At 33.4% G+C, this 15514-nt stretch overlaps 1 protein-coding gene across 1 annotated transcript in view; it reads left to right on the top strand.

Annotated features, from left to right (window-relative positions):
• The window catches only part of GABRG3 (gamma-aminobutyric acid type A receptor subunit gamma3), a 772628-nt gene that overhangs the window by 39220 nt on the left and 717894 nt on the right, over positions 1-15514 (top strand). The window contains exon 3 of the mRNA XM_044667009.1: positions 9438-9505. Within this exon, the coding sequence (XP_044522944.1) occupies positions 9438-9505 (68 nt within the window). The remainder of the gene's footprint in view (positions 1-9437; positions 9506-15514) is intronic.

The following is a 15514-nucleotide window of genomic DNA, read 5'->3' as shown; positions in this document are numbered from 1 at the left end:
AGACTTGTACGAAAATATTTATAGCTGTGCTTTTTGTGGTGGTAAAAAACTGGAAAATGAGGATATGCCCTTCATTTGGGGAATGGCTGGACAAATTGTGGTATATGCTGGTGATGGAATACTATTGTGCTCAAAGGAATAATAAACTGGAGGAGTTCCATGTGAACTGGAAATACCTCCAGGAATTGATGCAGAGTGAAAGGAGCAGAGCCAGAAGAACATTGTACACAGAGGCTGATATACTCTGGTAAAATAGCATGTAATGGACTTCTGTACTAAAAGCAATGCAATGACCCTGGACAATTCTTAGGGATTTATGGAAAAGAACGCTACCCACATTCAGAGGAAGAACTACAGGAGTGGAAATAGAAGAAAAACAACTGCTTGAACACATTGGTTGAGGCTGACATAATTGGGGATGTAGACTCGAAACGACCACACCAATGCAACTATCAACAATTTGGAAATAGATTTTGATCAATGACACATGTTAAAACCAGTGGAAATACGTATCAGCCATAGGGGGCGGGGAGAAGCTCAGGGGGTGAAAGCAAAAGAGCCTGAATTATGTAACCATGTTAACTTTTCTAAAAAATAAATTTTAATAAATGAGATAATATTTGTAATACCTTATATTCAAAAATAGTTATGAGGTTTAAATGATAAAATGCTATGCAAATTTGAGCTATTATTATTTTTTCTTGGCCATACATAGGCTGTTGCTTCTCAAAAATGTTCTAGATTGAAGCTGTCAGAGGACTTCTCAATTTTATTGCCATTAGGATGGGACTGTTTCAAAAATTTACCTAGTAACCTAAAAAGTAACCAGACTTTAGGAATCTAAGCATGACCTAGAATTTATTCTTATTATCATCTTGCTTAGTAGTCTGACAATCATAGGAATTTTATCTGACCTATTTTGGAGAGGAAATACAAATCGCTTTATGAGAAAAAAAATGAATTTGATTATTGTAGGAGAAAGAAAACATTGTTTTGTTTTCTTGATTTCAAGAATTTTTTTTAAAGAAGAGAGTGGAATCAGAGATTTTAAAACTTGATTTAGTCAGTCATCCAATACAATTATAGTTAATGACCAGTGATTTTGACTCTGAGTCTTTGAGAAATTCTAGGATAGAGTACTAAAATCAAGATTAGGGACCATCTAGAAAAAGAAAAACAAAAGAAAACAAAAAATATCATGTCCTACATGTCTATGCTAATTTTCTTTTTTAAACTAGTAATTAAACTGATTGATCAGGGGCATTCTTTACTTATTCCATGGTTTTACTTTATATCCTGCTGTGTGTTAAAGTTATTGATCATCCTAATTAATTCATTACTGATGTACTATCATGTTCTACATAAACCATCATGCTATCTTACCCTAAATTATGATTTAATGTCTTTTTTCCAGATTCAATACTTTTAATTTGTTCTCTTACTTTTTGTTAGTATTTTTAAACTATGTTCAATAATAAGTCAAGGAAAATATTCGTTTACTCTTATTTGTCCTGATAAAAATTTTAGTGTATTTTCATGGCAAAAAACCCAATTAGTTCTTCATGCTATATTTTGCTTTTGACAAGAATAAGGGAGTTAATGGTTTATTGATTATTTTAGTTTTGGCAAAGAAAAAGGCTCTAAATTTTGTTTCTCAAAGTTCTTCCTTGTCCCCATTTTCATGTTTCTCTTTTTCTCTCAGGAAATTTCAAGAATATTTCTTATATAATTGTTGATTAGTTTGATCATATTTAATATCATTTAAGATAATTTATTTTTAATATATACTGAGTTATTACCTCAATCTGGGTTTTGAATTATAGGCTCCAACCAGTCTATTGACTTTGTTCTTAGGATCTTCAAGGAATATTTCCCCTATAAAACCTTATTAATAGATAAAGGAGATAATGAAGCTTTTCCTTTTTAATAGAGACTACTAATCATCCCAGATGAGGGTAAGAAGGGAGTGTTTGATGGACTACTTCCCAATTAGCTATTTACCAATTAGAGGTGACTTGGGATGTCCAATGGAGGGGCTGAAAAACAAGTCCCAAAATTGTATTTATGGACCTGTGCCGCAGGACTTCATGGTCTTTGATTATCAAGAGAATCATTTTCCCATATAAATTTGTCTGGGCTAGTCAATTAATGAATTAATTTAATACCCAGAAATACTGCCTCTCAAAATTTCAATCATCACACATTAATTGCAAACCTGCTCATTGATTCTATATTTATCTTATCTTTTTATAATTTCTCTTTCTTTAGAATATTTTCCTTGGTTACATGATTTGTGATTTCCCCCCACCCCAAACCCCCGAGCTGACAAGCAATTCCACTGGGTTATATATCTATCATTGTTCAAAACCCATTTCCATGTCATTCATATTTGCAATAGAGAGATCTTTTAATGCCAAAATGTCAATCAATATCCCCATTGAACCATGTTATTGATTATGTTTTTCTTCTGCATTTCTACTCCCACAGTTCTTTTTCTGGATGTGGATAGTGTTTTTTTCTCATAAGTTCCTCTGGATTGTCCTGGGTAATTGAATTGCTGCTAGTAGAAAAGTCTATAACATTCGATTGTGCCATAATGTATCAGTCTCTGTGTACAATGTTCTCCTGGTTCTGCTCCTTTTGCTCTGCATCAATTCCTGAAGGTCTTTCCAGTTCACATGGGATTGTTCTAGTGATTTATTCTTTTCAGCACAACAGTATTGCATCAGCATCAGATACCACGATTTGTGCAATCATCTCCCAATCAGTGGACACCCCTTCATTTTTCCAGTTTTTTGCCACCACAAAGAATATGAATATTTTTGTACAAGTCTTTTTCCTTACTATCTCTTTGGGGTACAAACCAGGAAGTGCTATGGCTGGATAAAAGGGCAGGCAATCTTTTAAAGCCAGGTGGGATATATGGTGAGTGGTGGCTCTACAGTTTTAGAAATCGGTGCTTTGGGAATGGTAGGCAAGTAGTAAGTGGGAGCAAGTATCTGGTAAATTGGTCTTTAGTCTGTAAGAATTAATTTAGAGCATTTAATTTCAGTTTTCCTTTTCCTCGAATATACAGCATTTTGAATTCAAGGAATATATTTAAATATGAAAATTCAACAGGTGTACAGAAAGAACAAGATGTACAAGTAGAAAAAAGTGAGAGTGTATTGTAGGGGGAAATATTTCTCAATCTCATAGATAGGTATCCAAATGGTGAATTTGGAGGCTTTTTGCTTGTTTGCTTCCCACTCGAGATTTTAAGATGTTGTGATACACCTAACCATTTTGGCCAGATCTATTCACAGTTTCAAAGACATATCCTGCATAGAGTTACCTTACATATTCTTCTTATTTCTCTAATTCAACCTTCCTTTCCTTTCCACATTTTTTGTTTTGTTAGAAATTATTCAACTTCTATCAGTTTCACAAAGTCTTACCTGATATCTACAACCTCAGAGTTATTAATGTATCATTTATTATGTTTCTAGTTGATATAGTAGAGAACTAAATCTGGCATCAGGACAACCTGAGTTAAATTTTACTTTAGATGCTAGCTATGTGACTCAGATCAAATCACTTAATTTTTGTATGCTTCAGCTTCCTCAACTTTAAAAGTAAGGATAATAATATTTAATTTCTAGTGTTGTTGAGAGGATTAAATAATCTGCAAAGCATTTACTATTTTATACTGAGTTCCTAACATATAGTAGGTATGTAGGTACATAAAAATGCTTCTTTATTTCCTTCCTTTCTTCCTACCTAAGAGTTATTTCATTGTTTACGTGCAGTTTGGTATCTGGTCTCCCTAACTAGATTGATAGATTTTGGAAGATGAGGGTTATGCCTTTTTTCTTTACATTAGACAAAGTTTTTTCTTATATATCTATTATTAACTAGGTACTCTGCAAATCCCTAGGGATACAAAGGAAAAACATCAAGCAGTTCCTGGACTCAAAGATTATATTTAACCAAAGAAAAGAGAATGAACCTAAACAATGATGTGAAAAATAAGTACTAGGTCATTTTGGATGGGAAGAGCATTGGCACATGGGGCCATATTGATACCCTTTGTGTGGACATTAGTCCTCGAATAGAGTTATGAATTTCTGAATAAGAGTTTAAAATACTGGGATTATGGGCTCTTGTCCATAGATAACCTAGACCTACTAAAGATAGATATGAGTATTTTGCCTGGGAATAAATTAAAGATCTATACTGAAAGTAGAGTAGGAGGGAGAAAACTGTTAATAGGTTTCCACTAAACCCAAACACATAATGAGAATATCATTGCAAAAGTAGAAATTCACAGAAATTACTAGTCGAGGAATAGGGTAATGATAAAACTCTTGGACTAAGATGTTTACATACATGTTCACAAAATATGAATGATAAAACTATGAAGAGATCTTAAAGGTAAAAATCCAGTTTTGTAGATATAATTGAAACTTGTTGAAATGTGACTCATTTCATGCATAATATATTAGATAAAAGAAGCAGTTAGCATTCTATACTAAGAAATTATCATGTGAGAAAATCTATGAATTGAAGGTAGGGAAGCATGGTAGATCAAAAATGGGAAAAAAGATGCAATATAAGTATGCTACAGAGCACTAGACAAGGGGGAAAATGAATAAGTTTGCCAAGAAGATGACAAATCTGACACTGAAGCATTGTGTGATAGAGATAGGGAACAGCAGTTACTCTGAGACCTACTGAAAGTCTTTGCTATAAAGCAGCATAGCCAATATATTCTTGACTTTCTTTAATTCTTTATAAAACTTAGTAGATGATGAGAATTTCCATTGTGGATGTAATCCTGGTTTAAAAAATAGGAACAAACTTCTGGAAGTAGAAATAATAAAAAGTTGGGGAGGTATTGACCAGTACATCTTCATATGTGACACATAAGGAGAGAGAAATAACTGTTCTGAACTATAGAACAAAATTTCAGAATTTATCTCTTGGCCTAAAATTTTATAGAGGAGACCCTTTCACCCAGAATAGAATAATAGCCTTCTGGACAAACTTCTAACAGAACTATCCTAACAATTACACCTATTGAGATGGTTCTTTTCCCTTCTTTTTAGGAGCAAATGCTTCATGACCATATATCTTATATATTAGTGTGAATTCTTTAGAAAGAAATAAGAATTGAGTTACATGGCCACTGATTTTTCTTCCATCAAATTCTGTAATTCTGTTTTGTTATAGGTTTAGTTCTAGAAGCGACCTTAGAGTTACTCTGATCATTCTGTAGATGATGAAATATTTTTTCTACTTAATAATATTGTATAGAGTATAGGATAGGAAGAAGGCTGACTCTTATAAGGACATAACAGCACAGTACTCAAAACATTTGTTGGTTGACTCATTGATAGTTAATAATTGGTTCTAAATACCAGTAAAAAGCATAATAATTTCTGAATTGGATGGAAGCAAGATTCATTAGATGTGACTCACAAAACAGTCTAAAAGTGAGGGAGGTGCTTCTTTTGACAATATTTAATCATCGCTATGTGCAAGTTGCATATGACTTTGTCAGTATGCATTCTAAGATGCTGACAGCTTTGATGTGTACATTAGTCAGGTCCCCTGACAAAATCATAGTGAAAGTTTGGGCTTTAATTTGTAATCTTTCTGTCACTTTTCAATGAGGTCTTAAAATTCTCATTTCCTAAAGCAACATTACTGAAAGGGATAAATTTTAATATGAGACAGAAATGTCCATGCAGAACTCAACATTTCTAGGCAAGAGGAAATCAGTCAATTAAGATGTACATTTGTGAACAATTAGTTATTTAGTAAATTGTAGTGGGCTTATTGAAATAATTGCTAATACAGCCATTAGATCTTTTATTTCTATAAAAATAATTGCTTTAGTATAGAAAGAGATTAAGGGGAACTGTTTGTCCCCTTTATGTGCAGAAAGTTTTGTGATGGACATTTGCCTCTTATTCACTGTCAACTGCTAAGAATTCTTTGTATCAGGAAATAATGTTTGAATCATTAATTTCAGATGGCAATCAGCAGTTCTTACTTGGACTCTCACTATCTCAAATCTAAAACCTAGCTTCCTATTAAGTAAGAACCTTTTTCCAGTATCTGGCTATGTTAATGAAACACAAGAACTGTAAGATTTCTTTGAAACTCAATAAACAAATTACAACTATATACATACCTGAACAAACAACTGATTGTGAATTTCCTATTTTTTTAAACTGATCCCAAAATGTGGAAAATGGATTTTTCTGTCCTTATAGTTCCAGATGAAAGGCTTGTTAGGGTTAGTTTTTAGTATTTTGAACAATATCATTATCATTTATTTTGTAATATTCAGATTTTGGAATGTATTAATTGCAAACATACTCTCTAGGTTATCTTTTCATTGGATTATTTTTAAGGAAGGATTGCAAATAGCAAATAATCATAGTTTTCTCATTGGATCAATAGCCCAGACAGCTATTTGATTTCAGAATTTCCAACAAAAAATTTTCCATCCACAAGTATTTTAGTTTGACATTGTTTGGGACTTATGCCTAATAGAATATTTCTGAAGAAAGGAAGTGGATAACTCCAAAAGCAATGGAGGGGTTTATATTGGGCATTGATAGGTTGCAACAAAGTAGAAATACGGAATTATGGAAACCTGGTATAATGGATGTCCTCAAAGAAATACATGAAAGAAAAAAAGTGATGGACTAGTCATGCCACAAAGGCAAAGGATGATCATTGGTCAGTCTACATGCTCTAATAGGATCCTCTGGATACTAAATTTCAAGGAAGTTCTCTAGAATGTTGTATGGACCCCATGATTTGAAATTATGGAAGGATATGGGAAAGAATAAAATAAAATGGGCAGGTATAAGTGGTCTGCAATTTATATCATTGGAGGGATTAACCCCTTCAGTGAGACCACAAATCTATTTGTCTATTTAAGGAGAGCTTTCAGGGATGGGTAATTAGGATTATAAGAATTTTGTAGATCACTAGTCTCCAAAATGAGGGTCCTCCAGCTGGAGGTATTTGGCATGACTCTAATGAATAAGTGACTTACCAGTTATAAAGTGTGAAGATAAGTCATATTTGGCCAGAGAAGTGCTAGTAAATGTTTAATAATTTTTCTGTGAGGGTACAGTGGGTAATTTGTACTCGACATGCTTATTTTTAATCTGAATTATTACAATTTTCTCTATCACTTTAAAATAAATGAGCTATATTTTGTAGTGTTTGTTGATTTTCAAGGTTTAATTGGCTCACACTGAAAATTTAATAGTTGATTCTGTAGTATGAGCTGGTTTCAGAACATCCTTGCATTTAACTTTGTGTGATAACCAAGACTGGGATTGTTTCCAATGCAAACAAACCAACCCTTCAACAATTATAGCCCAATAATACCCCATTACATACCATTTCATTTTACTCCCAGGTGGGAAAATTTCCTAACTTCTCAACTAAGCAGTGATTGTGCAGGTATATTTGGGAAAAGAAAGTAACTGATCAAAATGTACTCTTTTTTTTTTTACTAATAGGCATATCTTATCAAAAATGCTTGGAGACCATTGTAGTAAGCCATGCTATATGAAAATTATCTGAAGGATTGAAGGCTATTAAGACTGGAGAAGATAGACTTGTTTATTTGTAGTTGTGGTGAAAACATGATGGCTACCTTGAAAGAATTTGAAGAAACCTTAGGTTTATTATGTTTGTAGAGCAGGAAGAGGTCAGAAAGAAATAAGCATTTGGATAGAGCTTACTATGTACCAGACATTGTGCTAAATGCTTTACAAATATCATCTAATTTAATCTTGTAAAGATGAAAATCAATATTCAACAACTAAATATTATATTTTAAAAATTTGTTAATAATAACTAAAGTAAGATAACTATCTAACCCAGCCTGCTCACAAGAGAAAAAGAGGAAGAAGGAGGAGCTATAGAACTTATACAACAATAATGTGACCACACAAACATGGAGGCTCAGGAGAGGAAATTTGGGGAAATACTAAGGGACTTCTGGGGCATGAAGTCCAAAGGTTCAAAATTTCCATTTATACAATCTTCATAATAATCCTGAGAGGTAGATGCTATTGTTATCCATATTTTGTAATGGAAGGAACTGAAGCAGAGATTAAATGACTTTTCCAGGGACACAGCTAATGTGTATCTGAGACTGGATTCGAATTTAGAGCTTCTGACTCTAGACCCAAAGTGATATCCATTAGCTACCTAGATGCTTCTAGAAAACTGCAGTTACTAAGAGACAGATATCTGATTGATTTAAATTAAAACTTACCTAATGATTACAATTGTCCCCAAAGTAAAATAGTTTGCCTTGAAAAACAATGACTTCCCTATCATTAAAGGCCTTTAAGTGGAGGCTCTTTGACAAGTTGTCAGGAATATTGTAAGGGGTAAGGAAAGGGTACTGGTTGAAGAATAGGTAAAAGGACCTCTGAGACACCTTCCATTTCTGACAGTTTATTTTTCTACATCACCTGGCTAGTTGGTATGTGAATATATTAAAACTTCCTTTACAGTTTATTTAGAAATATTTAGAAACGATATTTTCTTCTAAAAATTCTTTCAATTATGTCAGAGAAAATATTGGAAAGGGAGGTAAAAAATGACAAAAAAGATTGTTGGGAAATGAATTAAGAATGATACCAGACATTTTAGCAAAGAATAATTTGTTTATATCATTGTCTTCCCCAACCTTGAAGTGCTTGGGTATTGACCCAACTAAGTGTCAGTCTCAAATTATCTGCTCAAGTGAATTGATTGAGGGGGTTATACTCACCCCTATCAACTAAGAAAAATTAATATGTTAATGGAAGAAGAGGGAATCTTCTTATTTTACTTTCAGAGTTTATTTAATTCCTAAATAGTCCAGAAGAATAGCAACTTGAGTGCTCAATGTTAATCCAGAATATATTTTATGGTATTTGTTCCTTTTCAGGATATCTAGAAATGTTAGCAGAATATTTCTTGGGTAGAGAGTCGAGGTACCATTCTAGTTTGGAATCTCTCTCATTGAGCTAGAAATATGGCATTAGATCAACAATAAATTAAATAAAATTGTTTTGGGAGACTTGAGCCAAAATCATAAGATGAAGTAGTAATACTATTTTCCTCTCAACACTGGTATAACTAACTTTCTTCATTTCCTTTATTCTTGAATTAATTTACCAGTATCACCTGGTTTGACTTAATTCGTGTTATGGAAATGTAAGCAGTACTTGGTTCTCTAAGCATACTCTTAAGATTGTATTACACAAAATTTGATTGCAATCTAGCTACTATTGAATAATATACGTTTCATAGCATAGCTATATTTGAAAGCGAAACAAGATATATTCGGTGTCATGAGGAAGTTTGACATGATTGTAATATCTCTATTCCACACAGTATGCTAAATGTTGCATTTTTTGTTTCCACAGTAAAACCAACAGTTATTGATGTTGACATTTACGTTAACAGTATTGGACCTGTGTCATCAATAAATATGGTAAGTGTCATGCTAATGATGATTTAAAAAAATTCTTACCTGCCTCTGATGGTGACAGTCTCTGCTTTTCAAAATATAATGCACGTCTTTAGAAAGAAAAAATGCCTTTGTTAGTGTTATATTGTATTTTTTAGAGACTCATCCTACTGTGATGAAAATTCCTATTTCTTTCTTAAAACATACCCAAGTGGAAAGTAACATATGTCAGTTAAAATTTTAGGTTGGATATAAAAAACAAATGCAATGAAATAGAAGCTGGAGATGAAAAAAGTTCCCATTATTTTTGCAAGCGTGGCTTTAATGTTAGTTGCATTTAAAAAAAGTAATATCATAGTGAGGTTTTCTTGAACACTATATCTGCATTATTTTGCTATTAAATGGTCAACATAGAATGATTAGTAATTCCTGGATAATTTGTTGTATTTGACTTCTTACCTTCTTGCTGGAAGCATTCTGTTTATTGATACTGCAGCTTTCTAGCATGTTCAAGTTATGGTCTGAAGGGAAATCTTTGGGTTCTCCCAGGAGTCAGTCTTGTTTTGTCCTTCAATCTGTCTCTGATACAGCAGTGGAAGGAATTATGTCATGTCTCACAGAAGGCCTACAAAGACAAGGACTAACAATCAGTCTCTGTTGCTTATGAAGGGCTTGTCTGAAAGTAAAATCTTTTGTGCTTTAACCTCTTTTGCACTTAAGGAAATGTGTATTTAAAGGAACTTATTATGAATGTGGATGTCTCATTTCATGTTTCTATACTTTTGATTTTGGTCTGTACTTGAATACAGTTTACAAATATTCTGCTGAAAAAGATAATTGTATTTGCGTATACAGTTGTTGACTTGGAGTCATGTGAAATCCATATCTTCTTTATGTTCACTATTGAGTTTTTTTAAAAGAAACTTAGTGGATCTAAGAAATGGAAATTGTCAACATACTGACTTTTAAGTGTATTTTCCATGTCATTCAACTGTAATGACATATGTTCCGCTCTGATAATAGATTCTCTTTCTCAGATGTAACAGCCAAATAGTTCCTTCAGTAAGCCTCTTTTATATATAAAGGGACATGAAGTTCAACAGTACAGTTTTGATTTTTCTTCCTGATTCCTACTGATACATATTTGCATTGAAACAACAAATATGAGCTATATGTAAAACCCACTAAACAACTTATATGACTCTGTGATCTCATTTTTGGGGTATTCTTGGCACAGAATATTTGAATGGTTTGTCATTTCCTTCTCCAGCTCATTTTATGGATGAGGAAACTAGTAGGTATATTCCTTTAAAAACTATGTTGAAATGGACTTCATTTACTAAAAAATTTAAAGAAAAATATGTTTTAAAATATTTTGTAAAGTGAATAACCATTTTCTAATTTATTTGTTGAATAATTAAAGACCTTAATATTGCAAGCTTAGGCAGCTTCAATGATCTCTTTATTTAGAAAGAATTATCAAGAATGTTTCTGTAAAAAAGAAAGATTGTTTTATATCTCTTAATCCTTAGAGGAAAATTAGGAATCTATGTCCTAATTGAGAGTGCTCTTAGAAAAAAATGTAAGAACATCTTAAAAGTCTGTAAAAATAAATCCTAACTAAGCAAACTCCAATTAATTTGAGGCTTGAAACAAACAGAATTCTCTCCTTTGCCATTTGTGTTCAGGGTTAACCTTTTAGGAGAGAAAAACTTAACATTTCTGGGCCTTCGCTGAAATCATTTAACTTCTTTGGGCCTCAGTTTCACTTAAGTAAAATAAAATATTTGAATTTGATGCCCTCTAAGATCCCCTTGAGCTCTAAATCTAACACTACATGATCCTAGCACTGTGAGAACTTTTGGCCATTGACTGGATACATATCTGTATTATAAAGTGTAGTAATTTGACCTAGAAAGGTATTTTTAAGAAGAAAAGCAGCGACTAGAAGAGGTGTGTGTCTTTAGTAACTCAGAATATGGAGAGAAGTGAAGGAGGGATCTAGGGGAGCTTTGTTCTGTGAAATAGAATCAAAACTCAAAATATGGATAACTCTGTGATTATCCCCCAAGTAGTTTATGGCATTAATTAACAATTGTGTTCCACATAGCCCAGAATTTGGACAAAAGCATTTCAGTTTTTAGTAAGATCTGTAATGAGAGTGATTTCTTTTAATTCTTCAATTAAATTAGTTAATTGCATTCATTTGCCTCTTTTTTCTATCCCCAGTTCTTAGTATAGTACCTGACACATAGTAGGTACTTAGAAAGTACTTAATGATTGATTGGACTAACTATCCAAATATTCAAGGTCTTCCTAAAATTGAAATGTTTCTCTGTTCTCATGAAGGATTGACCTTGAAGTCTTATTGGCACACATTCAAACACAGGGATATGTAATAGCTGCTAGGCTAAAAGTCTAATGGAGATATGATGAAATGTTCACATATAGTCACTTCCCCAGCTTATACTAAACATGCAGATTATTTAACTCTACTAATAAATAGTTAATTTTCCTCTAGCTTACACATTCACAGCAAAAGTCTATGCAGGAGAGGGCTTGTTTTTGCAAATATTTGTCTGTTTCCGCAGAATCATCTTTGGACAATAAACTTTTCTTGTTCTCTTCTTGGCCAATGTTTATCTTGAGAGCTTGCTTTTATTTTTTAAGCACCTGTATAGGAGACAACTGGGAAGGGCATTGGAAGTTCCATCAGATACACTAAAAAGGTATAAGATAGATACTGACTTGTGGAAGAGTCTTAGACTATTTGTCAAATGATTTTTATCAAAAGAGAGGTTAGTCTTTCAGGGCAGAAATTTAGAAATGAAAATAATGTTTCTAGCCTTAAGGTTTTCAAGTGTGCCAAGTCTGACTCAATAGAAAAAGAAGAGTTTTACAGAAAAATGTTTATTTCCCCTGAAAGCAATGATGTATTCATATGTTTTTAACCTGTACATGTATACTTCATGCACATGCCTGTGTGTGCATGTATATACTTGGGTTTTCAAGCCTCCTGTTTTACGGATGCCTGCCCAGATGTACTTTATTATTTATAAGATATCAAATGGCCGTGTAAGGTAGTTCAGAGGTTTGCCTCAAGACCGTTGACTGATTGAGTCTCATATCCTGTTTTTTCTTGCATTACAGTTCTGGTGGATAAGCCTATGGCAGAGGGCATTTGAGGGAGTCACAATTGTTTCAGTCGTGGTTTATAATAGTTTCTAAAATTGACTAGAATGTTTATTTCTCCCTATATTGGACAAAACCTATCATTTTATTGGTGTACAGAGCTAGTTATGAAATATTTAAATGACTAAAGATACTTAATTTCCCCATTGTGTTTAAATGACGAGTGCTAGATTTAGTGTCATAGGACTTATTTTCAAATCTTACTTCTTATTCTTAGCACATATGTGGCAATTGGATTGCATGACATCTTAGGTCTTTTCTAGCATTGCGTCTATAATCCTGTGGTCCTATATTTTGAGATATGCCTTTCATCGAGTTAACATTTCACAGGCAGGTAGAATGGAGTTGTGGTAACTTGAATGTGGAAATTCTGAATCTTCATTTCTCATTTCAAGATGAAATGTGGCATTTCTGCTTTAGAAAAATAGGTGTGGATAAACATTCTGACAGCTTTCATGCCAAAAATAAAAAGGGAAGCAATGTAAGCTCTGCTAAAGGGCATGCCTTAAATGTAAAACTATGGAATTTTAAACTTGTGCCATATGCCATCAGTTCTTTGTTTCTCTAGTGTCTTTGGGGAAAAGCTCCTAAAAACCACTTCCTGCCAATCTATTATAAAATGACTTAGGAATATTAACTTGTTTATTTGTTTTTTTAAATTTAATGTGATTTTGTTGCATTTTAAGTTATGATATATCTTCCGCCCTACCCAACCCACATTAGAGAACATACACACACACACACACACATACACACACACACACACACTTATATGAGAAACTATATCATGTGTACTTCTATTCATTAGTTCTTTCTTTGTAGGTAGATATTCAGTTATTCTTAAAATATTATTGTTCTTGTTGTATACAATGTTCCCTTTTTTCTGCTTGCTTTGTTCTTCATTGTTTCATGTAAGCCTTTCCATGTTTTTCCCCTAAAATAAACCTGCAGATTGTTTCTTAAGGTAGAGTTTTATTTCTATTCAGTTCTTTAAACATATCTATCATTTTATCAAAGATTCTATTCATCTGCTTGACTCATTTATTTCTTGGCAAGATTTATTTAGTTCTGAGATGGAAAGATTGAGATCACTCAGTATTATAGTTTTGTTTTCTATTTCTACCTATAATTCATTTAGTTTTTCCTTTAAAAATTTGGATAGCACTTGGTGCTTATAGTGATATAAGTTGATAATTAGTAGCTAAGGGTGGATTAATTGAGATTTTTTTCAGGATAATGGAGACATCTTAACGTTTTTAGCAAACAGTGAAGCTATCAGTAGATGAAGAGAAGATAAGTGTAAACATGGAGATGGTAGACAGTGATTGGAAAGGAAAGATTTGAGTAATAGTGATGTTAAAGTATTTGAGGATAATAGCATTATGTAAATTGAAGTCCTATAGTGTGGAAGTAGGAGTTTAGGAAGAAATTCTGGGAGCCAGACACTGAACTCTTTGAAGGAAGAAGAAACTGCAGTGAGTTTTAGAAAGGGTGGTGGAGGGAGGGAGTGTTTTTGGGAGGGAACCAGATCTCAGTGAAAGCAAAATGATGAAACAAGTCATAAAAGAAGAGATTTATGATAAAAGCTCTTTTTTTCCTGAAAGAACAGGATAAAGAGTGGGAAGCTGATCTGGAGGAGGCATCATCATCTTTTGGGATCAAGGCTTTTCAATCATTTCATTTTATCAAATAATCTGAGAGATAGAAACATCTCACTGATCAGAAAATCATTTTCATATGATTTTCAGTTTGTATGATCTGGGAAACAAGAAGAAGAGTTGATTTTTAGAAGGATCTAATATAAAGGAAATAATCTGGCAATAGCTACCATTGAATCCATATAGCTCTTCACAGGGCTAATCTTAAAGGGTTCTGCTAGAGGTTTGGACTAGTCATCCAAAATAGAACTTGAACATACTCCTTGAATTTTACGTCTTTTTTGAATTCTATTTCAAACTAGTTGATAATTATAGGCTCCCTTTCAATATCACAGGCTGTAAGAGCTCAGCACCCCTGTGATCTGAAAAATCCATATAAAATTCTTTGTCTTTCTAAGGGTTTTCTTTGAACGTCTTTTTGATGCTCTCCATCGAGTAGCATGTGCAGTGGGCCTGTATAATGTATGTGTTAATAGTCATATTACCCCCCTGGTCAAGAAGCTGAATGAAAGACATAGTGCTAGATGGCATGTAGATGACTTCAGTTCCTTCATCATGGAATTCGTGGCATTTGGGGTGGCCTGGGGTATCATCCAGAAGAAAAAAAACACCCTAAAGGGCAATACCTTGCTGGCAAGGTGTTTTCTAACATCCAGCACAATACATTGATGGAAACAGGAAAGGAAAAGTGCTTTGGTAATCCATGCTTTCTTAATGAGCATCTGGAAGACAGGCAGCTGGTAATTGTCCTTTCCTTTCAAAGCTCAACGATTAACAGGGTTATATATCAGGGCTCTCTTTGTTATGAACTCTATGGCACTGGCACACAAGAGCAGGGTTACCCTTTCCCTTGCAGCTTTAAAACTTGGGGTTTGCTTCTCTTCTTAGCTGAGGTATGTCCTCTGAGACATTTTTTCTAATATGGGACTGTTTTGTCAGCATTGAATATCAGTTCTTTCTTGTAGCATTTCCTTTTAATCATTTTCTTCAGAATTTCAAGAAACTCCCTTGCTGCCTCTTGATTGCCAGACCCTACCTCTTTCATTACTTTTACGTTGAGTAGGCTAAATATTTTCTTAAAAAATTTAAACCAGCCTTTGCTGGTCTGAAAATCTGTAGGAGTAAATACCTTCATTTTCCTTTAGGGAATCATGCAAAGACTTAGCCTTTTCTTGTCCTGTGC

The sequence above is a fragment of the Gracilinanus agilis genome, chromosome 3, assembly GCF_016433145.1.
Source record: "Gracilinanus agilis isolate LMUSP501 chromosome 3, AgileGrace, whole genome shotgun sequence".
In the NCBI taxonomy this organism is placed as follows: domain Eukaryota; kingdom Metazoa; phylum Chordata; class Mammalia; order Didelphimorphia; family Didelphidae; genus Gracilinanus; species Gracilinanus agilis.
This window is presented reverse-complemented; position numbering and strand designations above follow the sequence as displayed.